The sequence below is a fragment of the Salvelinus fontinalis genome, chromosome 17 (assembly GCF_029448725.1).
Source record: "Salvelinus fontinalis isolate EN_2023a chromosome 17, ASM2944872v1, whole genome shotgun sequence".
NCBI lineage: Eukaryota > Metazoa > Chordata > Actinopteri > Salmoniformes > Salmonidae > Salvelinus > Salvelinus fontinalis.
The window spans coordinates 21076113-21100542 of NC_074681.1; the positions used below are offsets into that span (position 1 = coordinate 21076113).

The 24430-nt window shown below is 44.7% G+C and overlaps 1 protein-coding gene across 1 annotated transcript; it reads left to right on the forward strand.

The window, feature by feature from the left end:
* Positions 1–23774, forward strand: onecut3b (one cut homeobox 3b). Its single transcript, XM_055866627.1, has 2 exons — positions 1–1087; positions 21550–23774. The coding sequence occupies exons 1-2, from the start codon at positions 22–24 to the stop codon at positions 21933–21935; spliced, it is 1452 nt and encodes a 483-aa protein (XP_055722602.1). The 5' UTR covers positions 1–21; the 3' UTR covers positions 21936–23774.
* The last annotated feature ends 656 nt before the right edge of the window (positions 23775–24430 follow it).

Here is a 24430-nt window from a genome sequence, read left to right on the forward strand (position 1 = left end):
GAAAGATATATTCTTTCAGTGATGGAACTCACAATGGAAAACCTTGGAAACCTCCACGGCGTCTCGCACTCACAAGCCGGGGAACTGATGAGCTCCACGCACGCCCGGCAGTCCTCCGCCCCTTCACACCGGAATCTGGTTTCTCACGCACACGGCCGGTCGGCCATGGTGTCCAGTATGGCCGCGATCCTGGATGGTACCGGGGACTACCGGACAGACCCATCGGCGCTCTCTGGTCACCTCCACCCGGCTATGAGCATGTGCGAGTCCGGGATGAGCCTGAGCAACACCTACACCACCCTGACCCCTCTCCAGCACCTACCTCCCATATCCACGGTCTCCGACAAGTTCCACCACCCACACCCACACTCCCACCACCACGCAGCCGCCCACCAGCGACTCTCCGCGGGGAACGTCAGTGGGAGCTTTACTTTGATGAGGGATGACCACCGGGGTCTGGCGTCTATGGGAAACCTGTACGGCCACTACCCTAAAGATATGTCCGGCATGGTCCATGGGTCACTCTCCCCGCTGTCCAACGGTCTCGGCTCTTTACACAACTCCCAGCAGACGCTCTCAGCCTACGGCCCAAGTGCTCACCTTACTAATGATGCCAAGATGCTCTCTCCGGTGACAGGCTTCGAGTCCCACGCCGCAATGCTGTCCCGGAGCGAGGAGCACCTTGCCAGGGGTTTAGGAGGCCATGGGCATGGCATGATGTCCAACCTCAACGGGATGCACCATCCGCACAGCCACCTTCACTCCCAGGCCAATGGGGCAGCGATGCTGGCCGAGCGAGAGAGGCACGGGGCTGGGTCCGGCCATGGAGGAGGGTCGGGAGGGCAGGCGGAGGAGATCAACACGAAGGAGGTGGCTCAACGGATAACGGCAGAGCTGAAGCGCTACTCAATTCCCCAGGCGATTTTCGCCCAGAGGATCCTATGTCGGTCCCAAGGAACCCTCTCGGATCTTCTGCGGAACCCCAAGCCGTGGAGTAAACTCAAGTCAGGCCGGGAGACGTTTAGGAGAATGTGGAAGTGGCTCCAGGAGCCCGAGTTTCAGCGGATGTCTGCCCTTCGGTTGGCGGGTAAGATGCTTCTGGCCTCACGGCCTTTCTCGTGTGGGCTGCGTATTGAACAGCCGATCGTAACTATTGACGTTTTACGCATAAAAGCGTAGTATCTTCACTCTTTTGTCAAAACCTCGCTATTTAATGTTACGATAAATAACTAGCTGTATAGACTACTATAATGAACCTGATATGCTATATTTCACTTATTTTAGGCTAAAGACGTCCAGCGTTGTAAGAAAAATCACAGTAAAACGAACGTTATACACGTCAGACAAAACCATAACTTCCAAACGATTCAGCACCATAGTCAGTGCAAAACGGGTGCGACAAAAACGAGACCAAGTACGTCTTAAACTTCAGAGCAGACTTTGTGAGAGAATCTTTCTCTCTTTTTAAATCACCGTTTTTGTTGTTGTTGAGAGACACAGTATCTGCGGTACAGTGAAAGTGATTGCATGATATCCCTGTCAGCATGCACACTGTTACACCTCAGCCCAACGTTAACATGTTTTTTGTCGGCTACCCATGCAGCCTGATATAACCATTGAGAGGACCTGGACATTTCATAGTCATGTAAGGCTAATATGAGGCTCTGGGTGTGTTATGGAGATATGTGTGCTCTGACACGCGCCAGGCCGGATGTGTGTGTATGTAATAATAAATTGCATTTGTAGAGCACTTGACATTTACAGACAGGAATCACAAAGTTATTTACATTGTGTGCTTTAATAATAGAGGAAAACTATTAGGCGAGAATTAAAAGATAGCTAGTGGCCTAGAACTATTCAATACCATAATAATAAGGGAGGCGACAGAGACTAAAAACATAAAACTTTGTGTCTAAAACATGTCGTCCTGTCCATCGTGGTTCTCTCTAGTGAATCCCATATGTTCCAAACATGTCACCCACACAGTCACTCCCTCTCATGGGTCCCGCTTGCCCCGCCAGCTTGAACATAAAGGCCTAAACTTGTCGCAGGTTGGTATTTATTGTCATTAGTATTGTTCTGGAGGCAGCTCTGCAGAGAGGTCACTAGCTGGCACGCTGGCATAGCCACAAAGTCATACAAACTGAGTTTAAACCTAACCTTAACCCTAACCTTAACCACACTTCTAACCCTAATGTTTAACCCCAACCTTCAATTAAGACCAAAAAGCACATTTTTGTTTTCAGGAATTTTTACGATATAGCAGCTGGCCCATCTAGCGGATATCGCTCAGTTTTGCCTCCAGGGCAAGATTCATGACAATACATGTCAACCTACAAACTAGTCGCGCGGGAGGAGAGGGGCGCGTGACCTCTGGCTGCACGGTCAATACGCGAGTTCCCACTCTCCCCTTTTAAATGTGGCACATGGATCAATATTCGAATCCAGACCTGAAAGACAGCTAATCACATGGCCGCGCCGGCTTTTCATTTAGGCAGCTTTTGTAGTTTAAGGTCTAAAATTAGACTAGCTAGGCCTATGGGTTGTCCGGTCTGTCTACCACTGGCTTCCTCCTGCTTTGGTGACGCAGACGTTTAGTTGCCTGGTCGAATACCGAATACTGTATCACGGGTTACCTGCCTGTTAAGTTTACTTCGATGTTTAAAATGCTGTCGAGCATATCCCTTGGCCATAGAAAAACATTTACTATAAAATACAAACTATTTTCTTGCAAAGGAATTTTCTTGCTACGGACACATTTTCACCACAGTAGGCCCTAAGTGACCAACTAAAGACCACAAACACCTTCGTCATGTTTTAATTATACTTTTTCTCTCTGCGGTTGATTTGTTTGATTCATTTTATCGCGTTTATGTTTTACATTTCAATCGTTTTCCAATCAATAATTTCAAAACAAGAGACATTTGAAATGATTGTACAAGAAAAAATATAATAAACCCCAATGAAAAACTTATAGTTAGAGTTGTTTTTCCAATTGGTTATTACATTTATGAGAAAATGTATAGTTTTACTGTAAAACAGGAGGGATGTTTTCATACAATTTCAGACAAAACCATGTTGTGCCCAATAATGTTTGTACCATGTTTTGTGCTGCTGCCATGTTGTGCTGCTGCCATGTTGTGTTGCTACCATGTTGTTGTCATGTTGTGTTGCTACAATGCTGTGTTGTCATGTGTTGCTGCCATGCTATGTTGTTGTCTTAGGTCTCTCTTTATGTAGTGTTGTGGTGTCTCTCTTGTCGTGATGTGTGTTTTGTCCTATATTTATATATATATATTTTAAATTCCCAGCCCCCATCCCCGTAGGAGGCCTTTTGCCTTTTGGTAGGCCGTCGTTGTAAATAAGAATTGGTTCTTAACTGACTTGCCTTGTTATATAAAGGTTCCTTCCTCTAATCATGGTGAAAACGTTCTCACTCTGTATAATAACTGAATATTCCATTGGCATATAATTTCCGTTCATATGCTTTAATAGTTTAATTTACTCATAAACAAACTGTAGAAACAACTAGGCTAAATCATACAAAGCTTATATGTGATCTCTTTATATGTGTGTCTTTTCTCCATTCTAATCTGTCAAACAGAAGATCACTCTGAACACGGTGTAGTGGTGTGCATTATTTTGTGATTAGTGCCCAGAGGGGTTGATTTTAGTACCCCTCCCCACAAAAAATCATATACATCTGAATGGCTGATGAGTTATTGACTCATGATAAGTGTGTGTGTGTGTGTGTGTGTAAGCCTTTGTGTGTGTGTTTGTGTGTCAGCAAGCATGTGTTGAGTTGAAATGCTGATCGCACCAAATCACAACCAAGTTTCCTGTGTGTATGTGTTCAAGAGTAGCCTGGTCCCAATCCTTCTATCTCGTTGTCATACCATGCATATTTGGCAAGGCATTGAACCAACACAAAAAAAGGAGTTGGTAAAATCACAAACAGACTGGATCAGCAGGCTAGTTCAGGGGTCCATAAGGACACAGACTGTTGAAGCTGCTAGCAGGTTGTTGGAGATTGGGGTTCTTGTAGTACATCATTTTCACAGGTGTTACAGTCAATACCACTGATTCCTCTGCACTGTCACACTGTCTACAGGTGTTACAGTCAGTACCACTGATTCCTCTGCACTGTCACACTGTCTACAGGTGTTACAGTCAATACCACTGATTCCTCTGCACTGTCACACTGTCTACAGGTGTTACAGTCAATACCACTGATTCCTCTGCACTGTCACACTGTCTACAGGTGTTACAGTCAATACCACTGATTCCTCTGCACTGTCACACTGTCTACAGGTGTTACAGTCAATACCACTGATTCCTCTGCACTGTCACACTGTCTACAGGTGTTACAGTCAATACCACTGATTCCTCTGCACTGTCACACTGTCTACAGGTGTTACAGTCAATACCACTGATTCCTCTGCACTGTCACACTGTCTACTCCACAGGTCAGACAGTGCAAGAGTTGTTTGAAGTTCTACAGCTACAGAATGGATACTGGTGCAACCTTTTCCTGATAGGTAGCATATCTAAAAAATACAGTGAAAAAAACAGATAGATACAGTGGGGCAAAAAGGTATTTAGTCAGCCACCAGTTATGCAAGTTCTCCCACTTAAAAAGATGAGAGAGGCCTGTCATTTTCATCATAGGTACACTTCAACTATGACAGACAAAATGAGAAAAAAAAATCCAGAAAATCACATTGTAGGATTTTTTATGAATTTATTTGCAAATTATGGTGGAAAATAAGTATTTGGTCACCTACAAACAAGCAAGATTTTTGGCTTTCACAGACCTGTAACTTCTTCTTTGAGAGGCTCCTCTGTCCTCCACTCGTTACCTGTATTAATGGCACCTGTTTGAACTTGTTATCAGTATAAAAGACACCTGTCCACTACCTCAAACAGTCACACTCCAAACTCCACTATGGCCAAGACCAAAGAGCTGTCAAAGGACACCAGAAACAAAATTGTAGACCTGCACCAGGCTGGGAAGACTGAATCTGCAATAGGTAAGCAGCTTGGTTTGAAGAAATCAACTGTGGAAGCAATTATTAGGAAATGAAAGACATACAAGACCACTGATAATCTCCCTCGATCTGGGGCTCCACGCAAGATCTCACCTCGTTGGGTCAAAATGATCACAAGAACAGTGAGCAAAAATCTCAGAACCACACGGGGGGACCTAGTGAATGACCTGCAGAGAGCTGGGACCAAAGTAACAAAGCCTACCATCAGTAACACACTACGCCGCCAGGGACTCAAATCCTGCAGTGCCAGACGTGTCCCCCTGCTTAAGCCAGTACATGTCCAGGTCCGTCTGAAGTTTGCTAGAGAGCATTTGGATGATCCAGAAGAAGATTGGGAGAATGTCATATGGTCAGATGAAACCAAAATATAACTTTTTGGTAAAAACTCAACTCGTCGTGTTTGGAGGACAAAGAATGCTGAGTTGCATCCAAAGAACACCATACCTACTGTGAAGCATGGGGGTGGAAACATCATGCTTTGGGGCTGTTTTTCTGCAAAGGGACCAGGACGACTGATCCGTGTAAAGGAAAGAATGAATGGGGACATGTATCGTGAGATTTTGAGTGAAAACCTCCTTCCATCAGCAAGGGCATTGAAGATGAAACGTGGCTGGGTCTTTCAGCATGACAATGATCCCAAACACACCGCCCGGGCAACGAAGGAGTGGCTTCGTAAGAAGCATTTCAAGGTCCTGGAGTGGCCTAGCCAGTCTCTAGATCTCAACCCCATAGAAAATCTTTGGAGGGAGTTGAAAGTCCGTGTTGCCCAGCAACAGCCCCAAAACATCACTGCTCTAGAGGAGATCTGCATGGAGGAATGGGCGATAATACCAGGAACAGTGTGTGAAAACCTTGTGAAGACTTGTGAAGACAAAGGGTATATAACAAAGTATTGAAATACACTTTTGTTATTGACCAAATACTTATTTTCCACCATAATTTGCAAATAAATTCATTAAAAATCCTACAATGTGATTTTCTGGATTTGTTTTTCTCATTTTGTCTGTCATAGTTGAAGTGTACCTATGATGAAAATGACAGGCCTCTTTCATCTTTTTAAGTGGGAGAACTTGCACAATTGGTGGCTGACTAAATACTTTTTTGCCCCACTGTAGGTAGATGGATATATACAGTTGAAGTCAGAAGTTTACATACACTTAGGTTGGAGTCATTACAACATGTTTTTCATCCACTCCACAAATTTCTTGTCAATAAACTACAGTTTTGGCAAGTCGGTTAGGACATCTACTTTGTGCATGACACAAGTAATTTTTCCAACAATTGTTTACAGACAGATTATTTCACTTAAAATTCACTGTATCACAATTCCAGTGGGTCAGAAGTTTACATACATTAAGTTGACTGTGCCTTTAAACAGCTTGAAATATTCCAGAAAATGATGTCATGGCTTTAGAAGCTTCTGATAGGCTAATTGACATCATTTGAGTCAATTGGAGGTGTACCTGTGGATGTATTTCAAGGCCTACCTTCAAACTCAGTGCCTCTTTGCTTGACATCATGGGAAAATCAAAAGAGATCAGCCAAAAAATTGTAGACCTCCACAAGTCTGGTTCATCCTTGGGAGCAATTTCCAAACACCTGAAGGTACCACGTTCGTCTGTACAAACAATAGTACGCAAGTATAAAAACCATGGGACCATGCAGCCGTCATACCGATCAAGAAGGAGACGCGTTCTGTCTCCTAGAGATGGATGTACTTTGGTGCGAAAAGTGCAAATCAATCCCAGAACAATCCCAGAACAAGGTACAAAAGTATCAATATCCACAGTAAAACGAGTCCTATATCGACACAACCTGAAAGGCCGCTCAGCAAGGAAGAAGCCACTGCTCCAAAACCGCCCCCCAAAAAGCCAGACTACGATTTGCAATTGCACATGGGGACAAAGATCATACTTTTTGGAGAAATGTCCTCTGGTCTGATGAAACAAAAATAGAACTGTATGGCAATAATGACCATCGTTATGTTTGGAGGAAAAAGTGGGAGGCTTGCAAGCCAAAGAACACCATCCCAACTGTGAAGCACGGGGGTGGCAGCATCATGTGGTGGGGGTGCTTTGTTGCACTTCACAAAATAGATGGCATCATAAGGCAGGAAAATTATGTGGATATATTGAAGAAACATCTCAAGACATCAGTCAGGAAGTTAGAGCTTGGTCGCAAATGGGTCTTCCAAATGGACAATGACCCCAAGCATACTTCCAAAGTTGTGGCAAAATGGCGTATGGACAACAAAGTCAAGGTATTGGAGTGGCCATCACAAAGCCCTGACCTTAATCCTAAAGAAGATTTGTGGGCAGAACTGAAAAAGCGAGTGCGAGCAAATAGGCCTACAAACCTGACTCAGTTACACCAGCTCTGTCAGGAGGAATGGGCCAAAATTCACCCAAATTATTGTGGGAAGCTTGTGGAAGGCTACCCAAAACGTTTGACCCAATTTAAACAATTTAAAGGCAATGCTACCAAATACTAATTGAGTGTATGTAAACTTCTGGCCCACTGGGAATGTGATGAAAGAAATTAAAGCTGAAATAAATAATTCTCTCTACTATTATTCTGACATTTCACATTCTTAAAATAAAGTGGTGATCCTAACTGACCTAAGACAGGGAATTGTTACTCGGATTAAATGTCAGGAATTGTGAAAAACTGAGTTTAAATGTATCTGGCTAAGGTGTATGTAAACTTCCGATTTCAACTGTAGGTAGGTAGGTAGGTAGATAGATAGATAGATAGATAGATAGATAGATAGCTGTAGCCGTATAGCTGTGCTAGTGATTGTCATTAATAGTGTAGCTCTGTCCTTTCCCTGTTTGCCTGGCTTTGCACATAGGAAATCAATAAAGCTGCTTCCCATTCCCAACCCCCGCTCTCTGTCTGTCTGTCTGTCTGTCTGTCTGTCTGTCTGTCTGTCAGTCTGTCTCTCTGTCTGTCTGTCTGTCTGTCTGTCTGTCTGTCTGTCTGTCTGTCTGTCTGTCTCTTACTTTCTCTCTCTCTCTCTCTCTCATTTTGTCTCTGCCATCTTCTCTGCAGTACATCAAAAAAACATAACCTATCATCCATTATGACTGCCACTAGCACCGTACAGGCTGCTCCAGTGGTCTGGAAACCCACACACTGCAGGAAACAGAGTTGAGTGATAAAGCTTGAGGACTGGAAACCCACACACTGCAGGATACAGAGTTGATGGTTAAAGCTCGAGGACTGGAAACCCACACACTGCAGGAAACAGAGTTGAGGGATAAAGCTCGAGGACTGGAAACCCACACACTGCAGGATACAGAGTTGAGGGATAAAGCTCGAGGACTGGAAACCCACACACTGCAGGAAACAGAGTTGAGGGATAAAGCTCGAGGACTGGAAACCCACACACTGCAGGATACAGAGTTGAGGGATAAAGCTTGAGGACTGGAAACCCACACACTGCAGGAAACAGAGTTGATGGTTAAAGCTCGAGGACTGGAAACCCACACACTGCAGGATACAGAGTTGAGGGATAAAGCTCGAGGACTGGAAACCCACACACTGCAGGATACAGAGTTGAGGGATAAAGCTTGAGGACTGGAAACCCACACACTGCAGGATACAGAGTTGAGGGATAAAGCTTGAGGACTGGAAACCCACACACTGCAGGAAACAGAGTTGAGGGATAAAGCTTGAGGACTGGAAACCCACACACTGCAGGAAACAGAGTTGAGGGATAAAGCTTGAGGACTGGAAACCCACACACTGCAGGAAACAGAGTTGAGGGATAAAGCTTGAGGACTGGAAACCCACACACTGCAGGAAACAGAGTTGATGGTTAAAGCTCGAGGTCTGGAAACCCACACACTGCAGGAAACAGAGTTGAGGGATAAAGCTTGAGGACTGGAAACCCAAACACTGCAGGAAACAGAGTTGATGGTTAAAGCTCGAGGACTGGAAACCCACACACTGCAGGAAACAGAGTTGAGGGATAAAGCTTGAGGACTGGAAACCCACACACTGCAGGAAACAGAGTTGAGGGATAAAGCTTGAGGACTGGAAACCCACACACTGCAGGAAACAGAGTTGATGGTTAAAGCTCGAGGAAGGAAGGAAATCCATCTACTATAATGTGATAAATGTGAGGAGGAAAAGCTGCAAATCTACTGTGTCATTTTAGTGTAAGAGCTGTTTGAAAAGACCACCTGAAATTTCAGTCTGTTTTGGTGGGATGGAGTGGTAGGATGGTGACATCACCAGGCAATCATTTAGTTAACAGACCAATAAGAAAGAGAGTTCCAAACCTCTCTGCCAATCACAGCTAGTTTTCAGTTTTCCTCTCCTCACAAAGACCACTCCCAGACTGTCCTAGCAAAAATATTGCTTTGCTAAGAAGCATTTTTCTTCTTCTTTTTGACAATTTTAATTTAAAAGCCAGAAATGATTTGATATTGATATAAAAACGTCTGCATTGGACCATTAAGTTGTCCTTTGTAGCTCAGTTGGTAGAGCATGGCGCTTGTAACTCCAGGGTAGTGGGTTTGGTTTGATTATTCCCTGTTAAACGTATGCAAGCATGACTGTAAGTTGCTTTGGATAAAAGCGCCTGCTAATTAGCATATTATTAAGTCAGGATTTGGTCTATGGTGTACAGCAGTTGTCTTTGTGGTTCATTCTTTCTCTGCAACTGTGTCAGTTGGTGTTCACCATGGTTAGAGAGCTACAAGGTAGGCATGCCTTCGCTCCAGCCCAGCACTAACATATGTGATTCAGCTATACCAGCTGAGCTGTGGAGTGAGGTGGGGAGCTGTCCATGTTCCTGATCATTCAGACTGCACTGTGGTTCTGAATGGACAGCTGGTCCCAGGTGTGTCATTCGTGATAGTGGAGGTAGAACTGGGACAGAGCGAACAATCTGATCATAAGTCAGATGCTGTTTGATCATATTCATCAGGGTTCAATGCTCAGAATATTGTTGTTATTATTAGAAATGTGATCTAGAGAATGGAATAACACTATTTATAAACTGGGTGGTTCAATCCCTGAATGTTGATTGGCTGACAGCCGTGGTCGTATACAACGGGTATGACAAAACGTTTATTTTTACTGATCTAATTACGTTGGTAACCAGTTTATAATAGCAATAAGGCACCTCGGGGGTATGTGGTATATGGCCAATATACCACGGCTAAGGGCTGTATCCAGACACTCCGCGTTGTGCCTAAGAACAGCCCTTAGCCGTGGTATATTGGCAATATACCACACCCCCTCGTGGCTTATTGATTAATTATACCCTTATCGCTCTGTTGTGGGGGCGCCCATACCCCAACACTGCCAGCGCCATTCATATATTTTGTTGACCAATGTCTTTGATGCCGTCTATGAAAGATTAATGCCAATCTGTAGTTCAGCCCCGTGTTCTTGGTTTTTCAGATCGCTGCAAGTAAACGAACTCTATCAAAACGTAAACAAAAACAGAGTGATATGTGAAAAAAGAGAGCGAGAGCTGGGATTGATTCAGAGTTGGGGAGTTTGGGCTTTGTGTGAACAGGCTGATAGAGGTAGGGTAGTGAAAGGATCGATAGAGACTTTAATAATTGATAAGCATGAGGGAGAGGGAGATGGAGGAGAGTGGAAGGAAGAGAGAGAGAAGGAGGAGTAGAGTGGCGTAGCCCTGGTAAGAGACTCACTTCTGAGTAAGCAAAGCCAAATGTGTGGTTAACACACAGCGGCAACCACAACCCCGACATAGGTGTGGTACCTACAAACAGAATTGTGTATAACATGCTCTTTAAACCTGTAGAAAAACCCAAACATCACACCTCAGACACTAAGAACGCACTGGTTAAATATGTGGTCAACAACAACTGCATATCCTAACACTTTTGAATTGAACCTCTATTGAAACCTGAAAGTAATTTTATGATAAAGAATATCTTGTAGAAAGGAGACAGATTTACATAGAATAGCCCTCGCAAGACAAAGGCAGTGTTTTTTAACAGAGGATTCTAGTGTATGTAGTCTGCCATATTAACGATCCATTTCTGCTTATGTCAGCAAAACCACCTTAATGCAATCCAGGCTTGTGATGTCATTTCGTTTTTAAAGGTTGCTATGGTTTATGGGGTATGTAATGCATCTTTATGGAGGCATGCATGCACATTGTATTGTGTGTGTGCGTGTGTGCGGCGTGTGTGTGCGTGTGTGTTTGTGTTTGTGTGTGGTGTGTACATGTGTGATTGGGTTATACAGTGTGTCTGCACTATACATTGTTCAGGCTTATCTGACTCGCTCAGAATCGGTATCGATTTCCTCTCCTCTGCTCTCTCTCTCTCTCTCGCTCAGTCTCCCTCCATCTCTGGCACTGCACCAGCAGAAGCCAGCCGAGCAGATCCATCCCTCCCCTTTCCTCCCCCTCCTCTCCCCTCTGCATCATTGACTGTCCCATCAATGGTCCTCCCTGCTACTACAGAATAAACATCCATGTTTACTGCTACCAGCTCTCCCAGTCTCAGAATTACATCTTCATCCATGTTTACTGCTACCAGCTCTCCCAGTCTCAGAATTACATCTTCATCCATGTTTCTCAAACGTCAAATTTCGAAGTTGCAATCCAAGTTCAGGCATTAATTCCAAGTTATTAAGGTTAGGCATGAACTCAGAATGGTTCAGGGTTAAGTTTTGGATAGCGCTATATATAATTCATTATTATTGTTAGCGTTATGAAGACTATCAAAGGGGAATAGGTCAATATTTACATAACATATACAATCATTCTCTCATCTGGGCTGTAACGGAGGAATTCATTTTAAAACATAAAAAAAGCCTAAATTGTCGAATTATTTGTAGCCTTGTAAAAGGTAATGAAAGACTGTGGATCTGATCTCTGCATGAATATTCGTAGACACGCTCAGCTGGGAGGGTTCGGCTGGAGATGTGCTGTTCGTAGTTCTGAACATAGTTCTCTCCGTCTAGGCGCTGTCCGTGGTTCTGACCATTCATTCTCTCGGTATAGGCACTGTCCGTGGTTCTGACCATTCATTATCTCAGTATTGGCGCTGTCTGTGGTTTTGACCATTCATTCTCTCGGTATAGGCGCTGTCCGTGGCTCTGACCATTCATTCTCTCGGTATAGGCGCTGTCCGTGGTTCTGACCATTCATTATCGCAGTATTGGCGCTGTCCGTGGTTCTGACCATTCATTATCTCAGTATTGGCGCTGTCCGTGGTTCTGACCATTCATTCCGTCAGTATAGGCGCTGTCCGTGGTTCTGAACATTCATTATCTCAGTTTTGGCGCTGTCCATGGACTGAACAACGTTGGCATTCGTATTTGCATTCTGAAGGGAATATATAACGTTTGGTGGCAACATTGTGCCCCTTAAAAAGATGACAAGCTGACTTAGCCAGTCCCTATTCCCCAAATGTCCGTTTTGTAAACCCAGCAGTGCATTCACTAGGCTACTTGAAACCTGTGTGTGTGTGTGTGTGTGTGTGTGTGTGTGTGTGTGTGTGTGTGTGTGTGTGTGTGTGTGTGTGTGTGTGTGTGTGTGTGTGTGGATATTTCTGTCGAATTTACACCTATTCTCATGTTTAGAATGTACAATAATAACACTAACGTTACATTTACACAACTTCAATGAAATGAAATGGAAGACGGAAACATGCGCATAACATGAGGAACGGTCACCGGTTTATTTGATTTATCTTTTGTAATAATAATATATTTTTTGGCTACTTCTATACATATTTCACTGATGAAATTATTTGACAAAAATGTACCAAAAGAAATACAACAACTAATGATGTAAATAAGCTTACTTAAAAGAAACATTTATTTGTCTCTTTTTCTCACAGCCAAACGGCAGAAAAGTAAAACATGGCTTGCTGAAATAGTCAAGTCGTGCATGATATGATCTAAATGTACACGAATCCGCATCAGTTAACTTTTTCCTATTTTCATAAACAATTGTAAATATGCATGAATAAATACGATACATACGCATCACTTATTTCTCGGTTTCCTTAGTTTTATTTATTTATTCAATTTGTTGCTACATATTATTATTTTAATGTTATCCATAATTTGGAGGAAAAACTAAACCATGTTCTGAACTCTAAAGCCCGTTATTTTAACCGTGTAGCCAAATTCATTTAGCATTAAGAGCCTGTGACATATAGGCTATACATTTGTATTTTTTTTTGAACCTTTATTTAACTAGGCAAGTCAGAACAAATTCTTATTTACAATTACGGCCTACCCCGGTCAAACCCTAACCCGGGCGACGCTGGGCCAATCGTGCGCCGCCCAATGGGACTCTCAATAACGGCCGTTTGTGATACAGCCTGGAATCGTACTAGGGTCTGTAGTGACGTCTTTAGCTCTGAGGTGCAGTGCCTTAGACCCATGCGCCACTCGGGAGCCCGAGAGGCTCAGGCATAGCCTTTTCAACTCAATACCAGTGCTTGACTTGGCAGGAGCTAACCGGCAACTGAAATGTTCTACTGCTTGAGCTTCTGTTTCTCTTATAGAATGTCAAAGTATTGTGGAGCTCCCGCGCTTAAATATAAACAGTACCAGCACCGGAATTACTACCGAAAACTTTTTCAGTCCAGGTCAAGCACTGCCCCATAGTACAAACACCATACGAATAAACTGTTTTAAATAAATATCGTGTGCACAATAGGATAGCTTTTAAGAAAAAATTGCATAATAAACAATTTCTGAAACCTTATTGTTCTATCGAATAAACAGCAGTTGTCTCCTTTCACTTTATAGGCTATGCCGCGAATAACAAATGGCTAGGAAGACTCTCTACATTTCCGAAATATTTAGGTTCACAATATTGTGAATTATTTTCCCAAACATTCTTTGTTACAGTTTGATAAAATAATATCTGCAATGAATATATAATGTAAATGCATTTTCAAAGGTGTAGTAGCAGCGAGAAGATCATTCAACTGCAATTACTTGCTTGTCTTAGGCTACATTAGAAAGAAAAGGATTTCATCAATAAATTAACGAAATGTTTCAGCAAAATCAATCAATTTTCAATGAATTACAGCAGCTTCTGGTGTAGGGACGGCTGTTGCTCGGCATGCCTCTGTGGGAACCCAACCGTTGACTTTACAGAATGCATTGGCTCTAATCAATACAATCAATGAGCGTAGATCTCAAAGGTGTGACGAACAGTGATTGATTGACATAAACTGTTTCTCGCCTGCAGTAGTCCGGCCGGTAAGGGAGAAGGCTCGTCTCACCGCACGCAAAACGCGATCACGTCATTCCGCCCCAGCCTCGGTCCCAGGCACACCGCTATAGCAGCACGGTGCGGTCAGTTATGAAACGCACGCACGCACGCACGCACGCACGCACGCACGCACACACACACACACACACACACACACACACACACACACACACACACACACACACACACACACACACTTAAAGGGCAAAATACAGCACCTTTAAGGATCCTTTGAAAACACACAGTCATTTTAATTAAATAACATTTTCATCATCAAACCTAAGATAACACATATGCATTGCATAAACCCCTGCTTGCCAATGTTTGGGTCAGGATTTTTGCAGTGTTTGCACATGCCTATTTGCATATTTTTTCAGGCCTTTTATGCAAATGTTTTAGATAAGCTTTTGCAATTGTATAAACCTATAATAACATAGTTACTTTCACCCAAACTGTGCTCGGAACATTTTATTTATTTATTAACAAACACACCGATATTTGCGTCAGTTGGAAGTCATCAGCGCCTTTATGTAGGCTACCCTGGTGCCTTTTCCAGCCTAAATAATGTCCATCCTATGATCCTGACCTGAGTCCAAGGTAGCTTTCTATAAGGGTACTATCTCCCAATAGCCTAATCCCTAGATTAAGGTCTACTATATCCTTACACTGTAAATCTCAGTGTACAGGCCCTTTCTAAGCTATCTCTCATGTTTCCTCCATGTCCTCCACTCTGTCAAGTGGCAGAGCTCACAGTAAGGAAGTATAGTTCTACCAACCACCTGCTACCCTTCTCATCTTTAAGTGTGACGACACGCGTACATGACGTTGTAAGTATGGGAGCGAATCATTATGATGAGGAGGGAGGCTACACTTCCTTTCTTTGGCAATTTCACCTTTCAAAAAGGAAAGAGACTGCACGGGAAGGAGAGAGTAGGTCTACAGTGTACGGTTGTTCTTGGTAAATATCTGTAAATCAATTATTTGAATGCTGTGTTAACTGCGCAAAACAAACCTAGATTTGAGATTTGTGGTTGGTTACCACAGATTCTGACAACTCAGTGGCAGTCATGTCATGTATCAAAACATGAAGTATAAACTGGGTGGTTCGAGTCCTGAATGCTGATTGGCTGAAAGCCGTGGTATATCAGGTATACCAGGGGTATGACAAAACATTTATTTTTACTGCTCTAATTACGTTGGTAACCAGTTTATAATAACAATAAGGGACCTCAGGGGTGCGTGTTCAATTTATAAGGTGAAAGGTCAAAGACGCTTCTTCTATACTTAAGCAATAATGCATGAGAGGGTGTGGTATATGGCCAATATACCACGGCTAAGGGCTGTATACGGGCACTCCGCATTGCGTTGTGCTAAAGAACAGCCCTTAGCCGTGGTATATTGGTCATATACCCCACCCTCTCATGCATTATTGCTTAAGTATAGAAGAAGCGTCTTTGACCTTTCACCTTATAAATTGAAAGTAACTTGAATGGTGCTTGATGCAGTTGGTTTGATTAGAATTAACCCATAGGTTAAGTCTCACTCCATACGTCTCTGGATAATAGCATACATCTGTAAGAACAATATTATGTAAAAAAAATATAGCTAAAATGTATTGACCATTCTAAGTAGAGTCCTGGGGGTAACTAGACAAATTGCCTAATTGCCTAATTGTCTAATTGCTGACACAAAAAAGCGACGTTTGGAAAAACATTGATAATGTGGATGAAGGTCATGCTTAGACAAAGTTACCTCCTAGTGCAGTATGTGTTAACTTCTTGTACAATCGATTTCTAATGTAGTACTACCGTGGGGGTCTGGCTCTCAAGTGTTTACGACGCTACTGGTTGAGCTAATAGGAGAGAATCTGAGGGGAGAGTGGTGTTGGCATTGTAAAATGGCCAGTAGCAGTAGTTGTTTGAAAACAGGCATTACGTTTAAAATTATCAGTATATTAGCACTAGTATTCAGTCATTACATTAGCCAGTATTGAGTTGAGTTGAAACGTCACTTAGAAAGCCAGGGGAGAGCTTGGCAAGGCCAAGCCTAAATGAATTGAAAAAACGTTCCTTGAAATGGGTTTGAAGAGCAGATCAATCGATATGGGGACTATCAATCTGAGGGCAAATTAAAACAATTGAGAACAACAAGGGGAGCAACAGACGAAGCAGACTGGAGTGGATGGACTGCTGCTGTGCTTTTGACCCAGAATGTGGAGAAAAGTGGAACACTATAGAGTTAGTGTGAAGTGTGGTACGTGTGTGTGTGTGTGTTTGTGTGTGTGTGTGTGTGTGTGTTTGTGTTTGTGTGTTTGTGTGTGTGTGTGTGTGTTTGTGTGTGTGTGTTTGTGTGTGTGTGTGTGTGTGTGTGTGTTTGTGTGTGTGTGTGTGTGTGTGTGTGTGTGTGTGTTTGTGTCAGTAAACAGTTGTTAATGCCAGACTGAAGACTTGGAGAGACAATTAGTTGAGTAATTACTACCTATAGGACTGAAGGACAAACGAACCCGAGATATATCATATTAGCTTGATTGGGAGAATAAATGTGAGAAAATAACTGGTCAGATATTTGGAGTAATGGGGATATATGAAGGTCTGCATGCTATGCTTTCAGAGACATAAAAACAGACCGCACACACTCACATTGCCCCCCCCCCCCACACACAGCCTACAGTATAAAAACAGACCACACACACTCACATTGCCCCCCCCCCCCACACACAGCCTACAGTATAAAAACAGACCACACACACTCACATTGCCCCCCCCCCCCATACACACAGCCTACAGTATAAAACAGACCACACACACTCACATTGCCCCCCCCCCCCCATACACACAGCCTACAGTATAAAACAGACCACACACACTCACATTTCCCCCCCCCCCCCACACACAGCCTACAGTATAAAACAGACCATACACACTCACATTGCCCCCCCCCCCCCCCCACACACAGCCTACAGTATAAAAACAGACCACACACACTCACATTGCCCCCCCCCCCCCACACACAGCCTACAGTATAAAAACAGACCACACACACTCACATTGCCCCCCCCCCCCCCCCACACACAGCCTACAGTATAAAAACAGACCACACACACTCACATTGCCCCCCCCCCCACACACACAGCCTACAGTATAAAACAGACCACACACACTCACATTGCCCCCCCCCCCCACACACACAGCCTACAGTATAAAGCAGACCACACACACTCACATTGCCCCCCCCCCCCCACACACACACAGCCTACAGTATAAAACAGACCGCACACACTCACATTGCCCCCCCCCCCCCCATACACACAGCCTACAGTATAAAACAGACCACACACACTCACATTGCCCCCCCCCCCCATACACACAGCCTACAGTATAAAACAGACCACACACACTCACATTGCCCCCCCCCCCCCCACACACAGCCTACAGTATAAAAACAGACCACACACACTCACATTTCCCCCCCCCCCCCCCACACACAGCCTACAGTATAAAACAGACCACACACACTCACATTGCCCCCCCCCCCCCCCACACACAGCCTACAGTATAAAAACAGACCACACACACTCACATTGCCCCCCCCCCCCCCACACACAGCCTACAGTATAAAAACAGACCACACACACTCACATTGCCCCCCCCCCACACACACAGCCTACAGTATAAAACAGACCACACACACTCACATTGCCCCCCCCCCACACACACAGCCTACAGTATAAAGCAGACCACACACACTCACATTGCCCCCCCCCCCCCCCCACACACACACAGCCTACAGTATAAAGCAGACCACACACACTCACATTGCCCCCCCCCCCCCCCCCCCCCACACACACACAGCCTACAAGATAAAACAGACCGCACACACTCACATTGCCCCCCCCCCCCCCCCCCCCCACACACACACAGCCTACAAGATAAAACAGACCGCACACACTCACATTGCCCCCCCCCACACATACAGCCTACAGTATAAAAACAGACCACACACACTCACATTGCCCCCCCCCCACACACACAGCCTACAGTATAAAACAGACCACACACACTCACATTGCCCCCCCCCCACACACACAGCCTACAGTATAAAGCAGACCACACACACTCACATTGCCCCCCCCCCCCCCCACACACACACAGCCTACAGTATAAAGCAGACCACACACACTCACATTGCCCCCCCCCCCCCCCCCCCCCACACACACACAGCCTACAGTATAAAACAGACCGCACACACTCACATTGCCCCCCCCCCCCCCCCCCCCCCACACACAGCCTACAGTATAAAACAGACCACACACACTCACATTGCCCCCCCCCCCCCCCCCCCCCACAGCCTACAGTATAAAACAGACCACACACACTCACATTGCCCCCCCCCCCCCCACACACACAGCCTACAGTATAAAACAGACCACACACACTCACATTGCCCCCCCCCCCCCACACACACAGCCTACAGTATAAAAACAGACCACACACACTCCCATTGCCCCCCCCCCCCCATACACAGCCTACAGTATAAAAACAGACCACACACACTCACATTGCCCCCCCCCCCCCCCCCCATACACAGCCTACAGTATAAAAACAGACCACACACACTCACATTGCCCCCCCCCCCCACACACACACAGCCTACAGTATAAAAACAGACCACACACACTCCCATTGCCCCCCCCCATACACAGCCTACAGTATAAAAACAGACCACACACACTCCCATTGCCCCCCCCCCCCCCACACACACACAGCCTACAGTTTATTGGCCTATACACACACATCAACCTTCACTGCCAAATCACACACACACACACATACACACACACACACACACACACACACACACACACACACACACACACACACACACACACACACACACACACACACACACACACACACACACACACACACACACACACACACATATTGATCGCCTCCACACAGTCAAATCTGTTTACTGCTGTGGTCTAAACCTGCCATTCAGTCATCCATCATTTTCATACAGCACCTCTACATTGCAAAGAACATTACTCTCAGTCAGATACACACACACACACACACACACACACACACACACACACACACACACACACACACACACACACACACACACACACACACACACCCACACACACACACACACACACACACACACACACACACACACACACACACACACACACACACACACACACACACACACACACACACTGTAAGAGGAGAAAAGGCATTCCTTTGTGTTTTTCCATAACTTCAATACCAGTCTGACCACGGCTCTTTGTTCCTCCCGAGATAAACAATTTCTTCTCTGGCTGTCTGTCACATGCTCGCTCCTGCTTTCTCCCCTGCCGTGAGTGGACTCGCGCGCGTGCTCAAGCATGCCCACGGGTGTACACACACACACACACACACACGCACGCACGCACGCACGCACGCACGCACGCACGCACGCACGCACACACACACACACACACACACACACACACACACACACACACCACGGGCTCGTGGATCAATATGGATCGATTGGGTGGGGAAGGGAGCCCTGATTACTGGACCAAGTGTTCAGGAGAAAACCGCGGAAAATCAATCATTGCAGCTTTTAGGGCAGCAGTACAGAACGGCTCAGAAACGCTAGGCCTACTATAGCAGCCGACAAAGCAAGAAAATACTCTCCACTCCACCACTCCACTAGCTACCAATGCAGCGCAGAGAGACACAAGGCCGATCACTGTCAAGGCAACAGTATTTCCACTTCTAACTCATGATTTAAGCAATATTACAGTGATTACCAATAGTAACTAGTTCATCTCATAATGGAATTTACACACACACACACACACACACACGCACACACACACACACACACACACACACACACACACACACACACACACACACACACCCACACACACACACACACACACACACACACACACACACACACACACACACACACACACACACACACACACACACACACACACACACACACACACACACACACACACACTAGCTGAACTAACTCCCATCTCACTCCTGTTTCTCTCAAAATCACATCATGTCTCCGTTGGGTAACTACACCTCTCCCCCTATCCCCTCTTTTCTTTTCATCTGTCCTCCCACTCTATCACTCTCACCTCTCCATCACCCAGATGCCCTGTCCATTCACTATATCATTCCTTCATTTTATCCTTCCATCCCTCTGTCCCTCTGTCCCATAAGAGTGTCTGCTAAAGGACCAAAATGTAAATATATACTGTATGTGTCACGCCCTGACCTTAGAGAGCCTTTTTATTTCTCTATGTGGTTAGGTCAGGGTGTGATTTGGGTGGGCAATCTAGTTTTCCTATTTCTTTGTTTGGCCTGGTATGGTTCCCAATCAGAGGCAGCTGTCTATCGTTGTCTCTGATTGAGGATCATACTTAGGCAGCCTTTTTTCCCACCTTAGGTTGTGGGATCTTGTTTTTGCATAGTTGCTGTCTAGCCCAGCTGAACGTTACGTTCGGTTTTGTATTTTGTTGTTTTGTCGGAGTACAGTATTAAAAATCATGAACACTTTCCACGCTGCGCTTTGGTCTCATTCATGTAACGACGGACGTAACAGAATGTGAAACTGAACATACTTAAAGGGACCGCAAATAACTCTGGTTTTAATATTTATTATTGGCCTTGTTTCAGGGCGGAGCTCATTACAATAATACTATATTGTTCATTTTTACATTTATAATTAGTTCATTTTGTAGACACTCTTATCACACCATAGTACTATCAGAATTCTGATACCAATGAAGGCTGAACTGCTATAATAAATGGTATGGAAAAGTAATTTGAAAATACTAATTACAGCTCTCAAAATTATCTTTGTTACAACAAATATTGGATTGTAGTTCAGCCCAGTGCAATTCAAATGACAAAATACTCAGAAGTAACTGAAATAGATATTTCAAATACACAGAACAGAAATACTGCTCATCTCTGCCTGCATCCATCCTTTAATTATGTCCCCCCCACTTACTCCATCCCTCCTTTAATTATCTCCTCCCCACTTACTCTTTCCCTCCCTCTCTTCACCCCCTCTCTATTTCATGTAGGAGGTTCCTGTTTGAGATATACTTTTGTATATTATCAATATTGCCAGTAAAATGAGGGCCAAATTCAACAATATGGGCAAATGCTCTTGGAAAGAGCTTGGAAGACAGGAGGAAACTAAACTCTCCCCGTCCCTTCTCCCCGTCTTCTTCCTCTGCAGCCTGTAAGCGGAAGGAGCAGGACCAGGGTCGTGAGAGGAACCTGGTCCCCAAGAAACAGCGGTTGGTATTCACGGACCTGCAGCGCCGCACGCTGGCGGCCATCTTTAGGGAGAACCGCCGTCCATCCAAGGAGATGCAGATCACCATCAGCCATCAGCTAGGCCTGGAGCTCTCCACCGTTTCCAACTTCTTCATGAACGCTCGCCGACGCTGCCACGCCGACCGCTGGGGGTCCACTGGAGGCGCAGAGGGGAACGAGCACGCGGGTGTGCACGGGAGCGTGCACGGGCACGGTCATATGCACGCTCATGGGAACAACAACAACACCGGTTTATCCCCGGCACAACCGGGCACCTCCTCTGCTACCACCTTCTCCAAGGCCTGAGAGGGAGGGGAAGAGGGTGGTGGAATCTAAAGCAGAGGTCACTGACCCTGGTGGTCCTGGAGGGATGTAGTGTGTGCATGCTTTTTTTCCAGCCCAGCACTAACACACCTGATTCATCTACTGAGTTGAATCAGGTGTATATGACCATTGATCTGAAGGTGTTCTCTTTTTGTGCTGAATCTCGCCCTTTACTCTATTTACTTTTGTCTGTCAGAAATCAAAGAGAAACCAATGGGTCTGGGGAGGATGTATTGGTATCCCAAATTATCCCCAGACACTTTAGTTTGAGCAAATCTGTCAGTAAACCAAAGGGAAAACGATCCAGAGAAATTCTGAGGGTCTGTTCAAATCTAAAATAGCTAAGATCAGTTAGGCCCACAGAATCGCTTTCTCTCTCTTTTGGGATTGATCGGTCCACAAGCTTAAGTTTTTGACTAATGGACCAAGCAAATACACCAAAGACAAGCCCATGGTGATAGAACTGACTGCACAACATCAGTGGCCATGTGTGTGAAAAAGGCAAGGATAAACATGCAGACATGTTCTCTTGTCCTCTGCTCAGTCAGAAAAACACACCTTTCACTGTTTGTGTGTGTGTATGTTCTGTCTATGCATGTATGCTTGCGTGTGTGTGTGTACAATTCCATTCCAGGGGGTGTAATTTCTGAGCAGCAATCTGTTTTCTGCAGTGCAAGTGCAAGAGTGCCACCTGCTGGTCGTTACATCACACTGTTGAGTGTTTCTGTGTGACAGGAGTAGGCAAATAATTTTTATCAGAGCGCACGGTCGGGGGGCAGGAACACAGTTATAATAATTTGTACGCTGCAAATTGACCACAACTAAGCCCAAAAAGAGATTGTATTTGAAAATAACAATAATTTCATTCCTTGATTACATTGAGACATGCACGATCACGTCTAATCTTTTATTCGTTGGAATAATTTGGAGCAGACGTCCTAAATTAAAGTAATTTTTTGCTGAATTCCTTGTGATTTGACAGTATTTTTGACCAAATGCTAAAATCCCCCAAAATTATGATTATTATGTTTTACTAAAAACTTTGGCGGGGCAAAAGAAATCACTCACTGCCCAGTTTTGGCCCGTGGGCCGCCTGTTGCCTACCCCTGCTGTCTGACACCACATTTCAAAAGTCTACCCGTCTCCGCTCCTTCATCTGCACTGATATAAGACCTAGACAGGTGAAAGCCAAATGCCAGAAGATCAGTCATTACACTGTTTCACCTATCCTGCACTTTCAGACCAGAGCAGATGAAGGAGTGGTTTGAGACATACACACACACACAGCCTGAGCTGCTTTGTTTTTGGAACAGAGGACATGTCTCAAGACTATCATCCATAATCATCTTTTGATGTTGATTTGATTAAGGTTCCATTTTTATGTATGGCTGTTAACTATGTAGCTACTGGAGGGTATGTTTAGGTACCAAAGAGTAACAATCAAATGGGAATCATCTGGACCTTATTGAGTGTCCTATCAAGGTAACGAGAGGAGATTGCCCTGCTCTAGTGGCCAAACCTAAGGGTCAAACTTCACAATATGATATGAGTGCCAATGACGTTTACCCTTTTATGATAATCAGAGAGAGCGGGTGCAGCTCCCTCACTTACCACGCCCCCTTGTGGGCAGCCAGTGCCATAGCAACCAACACATCATTCTAGATCCCCTTATAGAGAGGAATTGGACGGGAAGATGTGGCCATTCCATACCTCAGAACAATGGATTCATGGATATGATCAAAACTAACCAGAACATCATGAAAATGAACTGTAAATAAACTCTTTCCTTCAAGCTTCCTCTCCTCTCCTCTCCTCTCCTCTCCTCTCCTCTCCTCTCCTCTCCTCTCCTCTCCTCTCCTCTCCTCTCCTCTCCTCTCCTCTCCTCTCCTCTCCTCTCCTCTCCTCTCTTTCTTCTTCTTTCTCTCTATAATATTGATGCGGGTAAAAAGTAGTACTATAGTCACAAAGTTTCTCTGTTGTGACTACTGTGCTCTGTTGTGCTGAAACTGGAAACAAGCACCTTGTTGACAAAACAGAAAATATAAAAGACCAAAAAATAATAATCAACATGGAAAAAGACTGATCATTCTCAAGGGAAACAAACACAAAATAATGACTGTGCATATTTGTGAATACTTGTGTGATGAAGTAGATTGACTCCTAGCTGGACTTCCCGAAGGACTTCTTTATGACCTCTGAATTTTCACCCCTGAACTGGACCGCCCCCTGCATTCCTCTCTGCTGAAAGCTCCAATGATGGGGCACCGCGTTGGGTGGAGGAAGGGGTGATGATGTCACTTTCTCTTTAACCTTTAACCTCTCATTTCCTGTTGGAGAGGTTTCATGGGGGACATACTGTAAAAGGCAGGAACCAGGAAGATAAATATTTTTGGGGGGTTACTGTGGAAACCGACCTTGGAAATCCTTTTCCTTCCACTTGTGTAGCATCTTCTAGCGGGCGATAATCATATTTAAGG

Bases quoted from the DNA above. Each gene is read 5' to 3' on its own strand.
- onecut3b (XM_055866627.1), top strand. From the start codon at position 22: ATGGAACTCACAATGGAAAACCTTGGAAACCTCCACGGCGTCTCGCAC. The intron at 1,088-21,549 runs GTAAGATGCTTC...CTTCCTCTGCAG, and splicing joins GTCTGCCCTTCGGTTGGCGG to CCTGTAAGCGGAAGGAGCAG.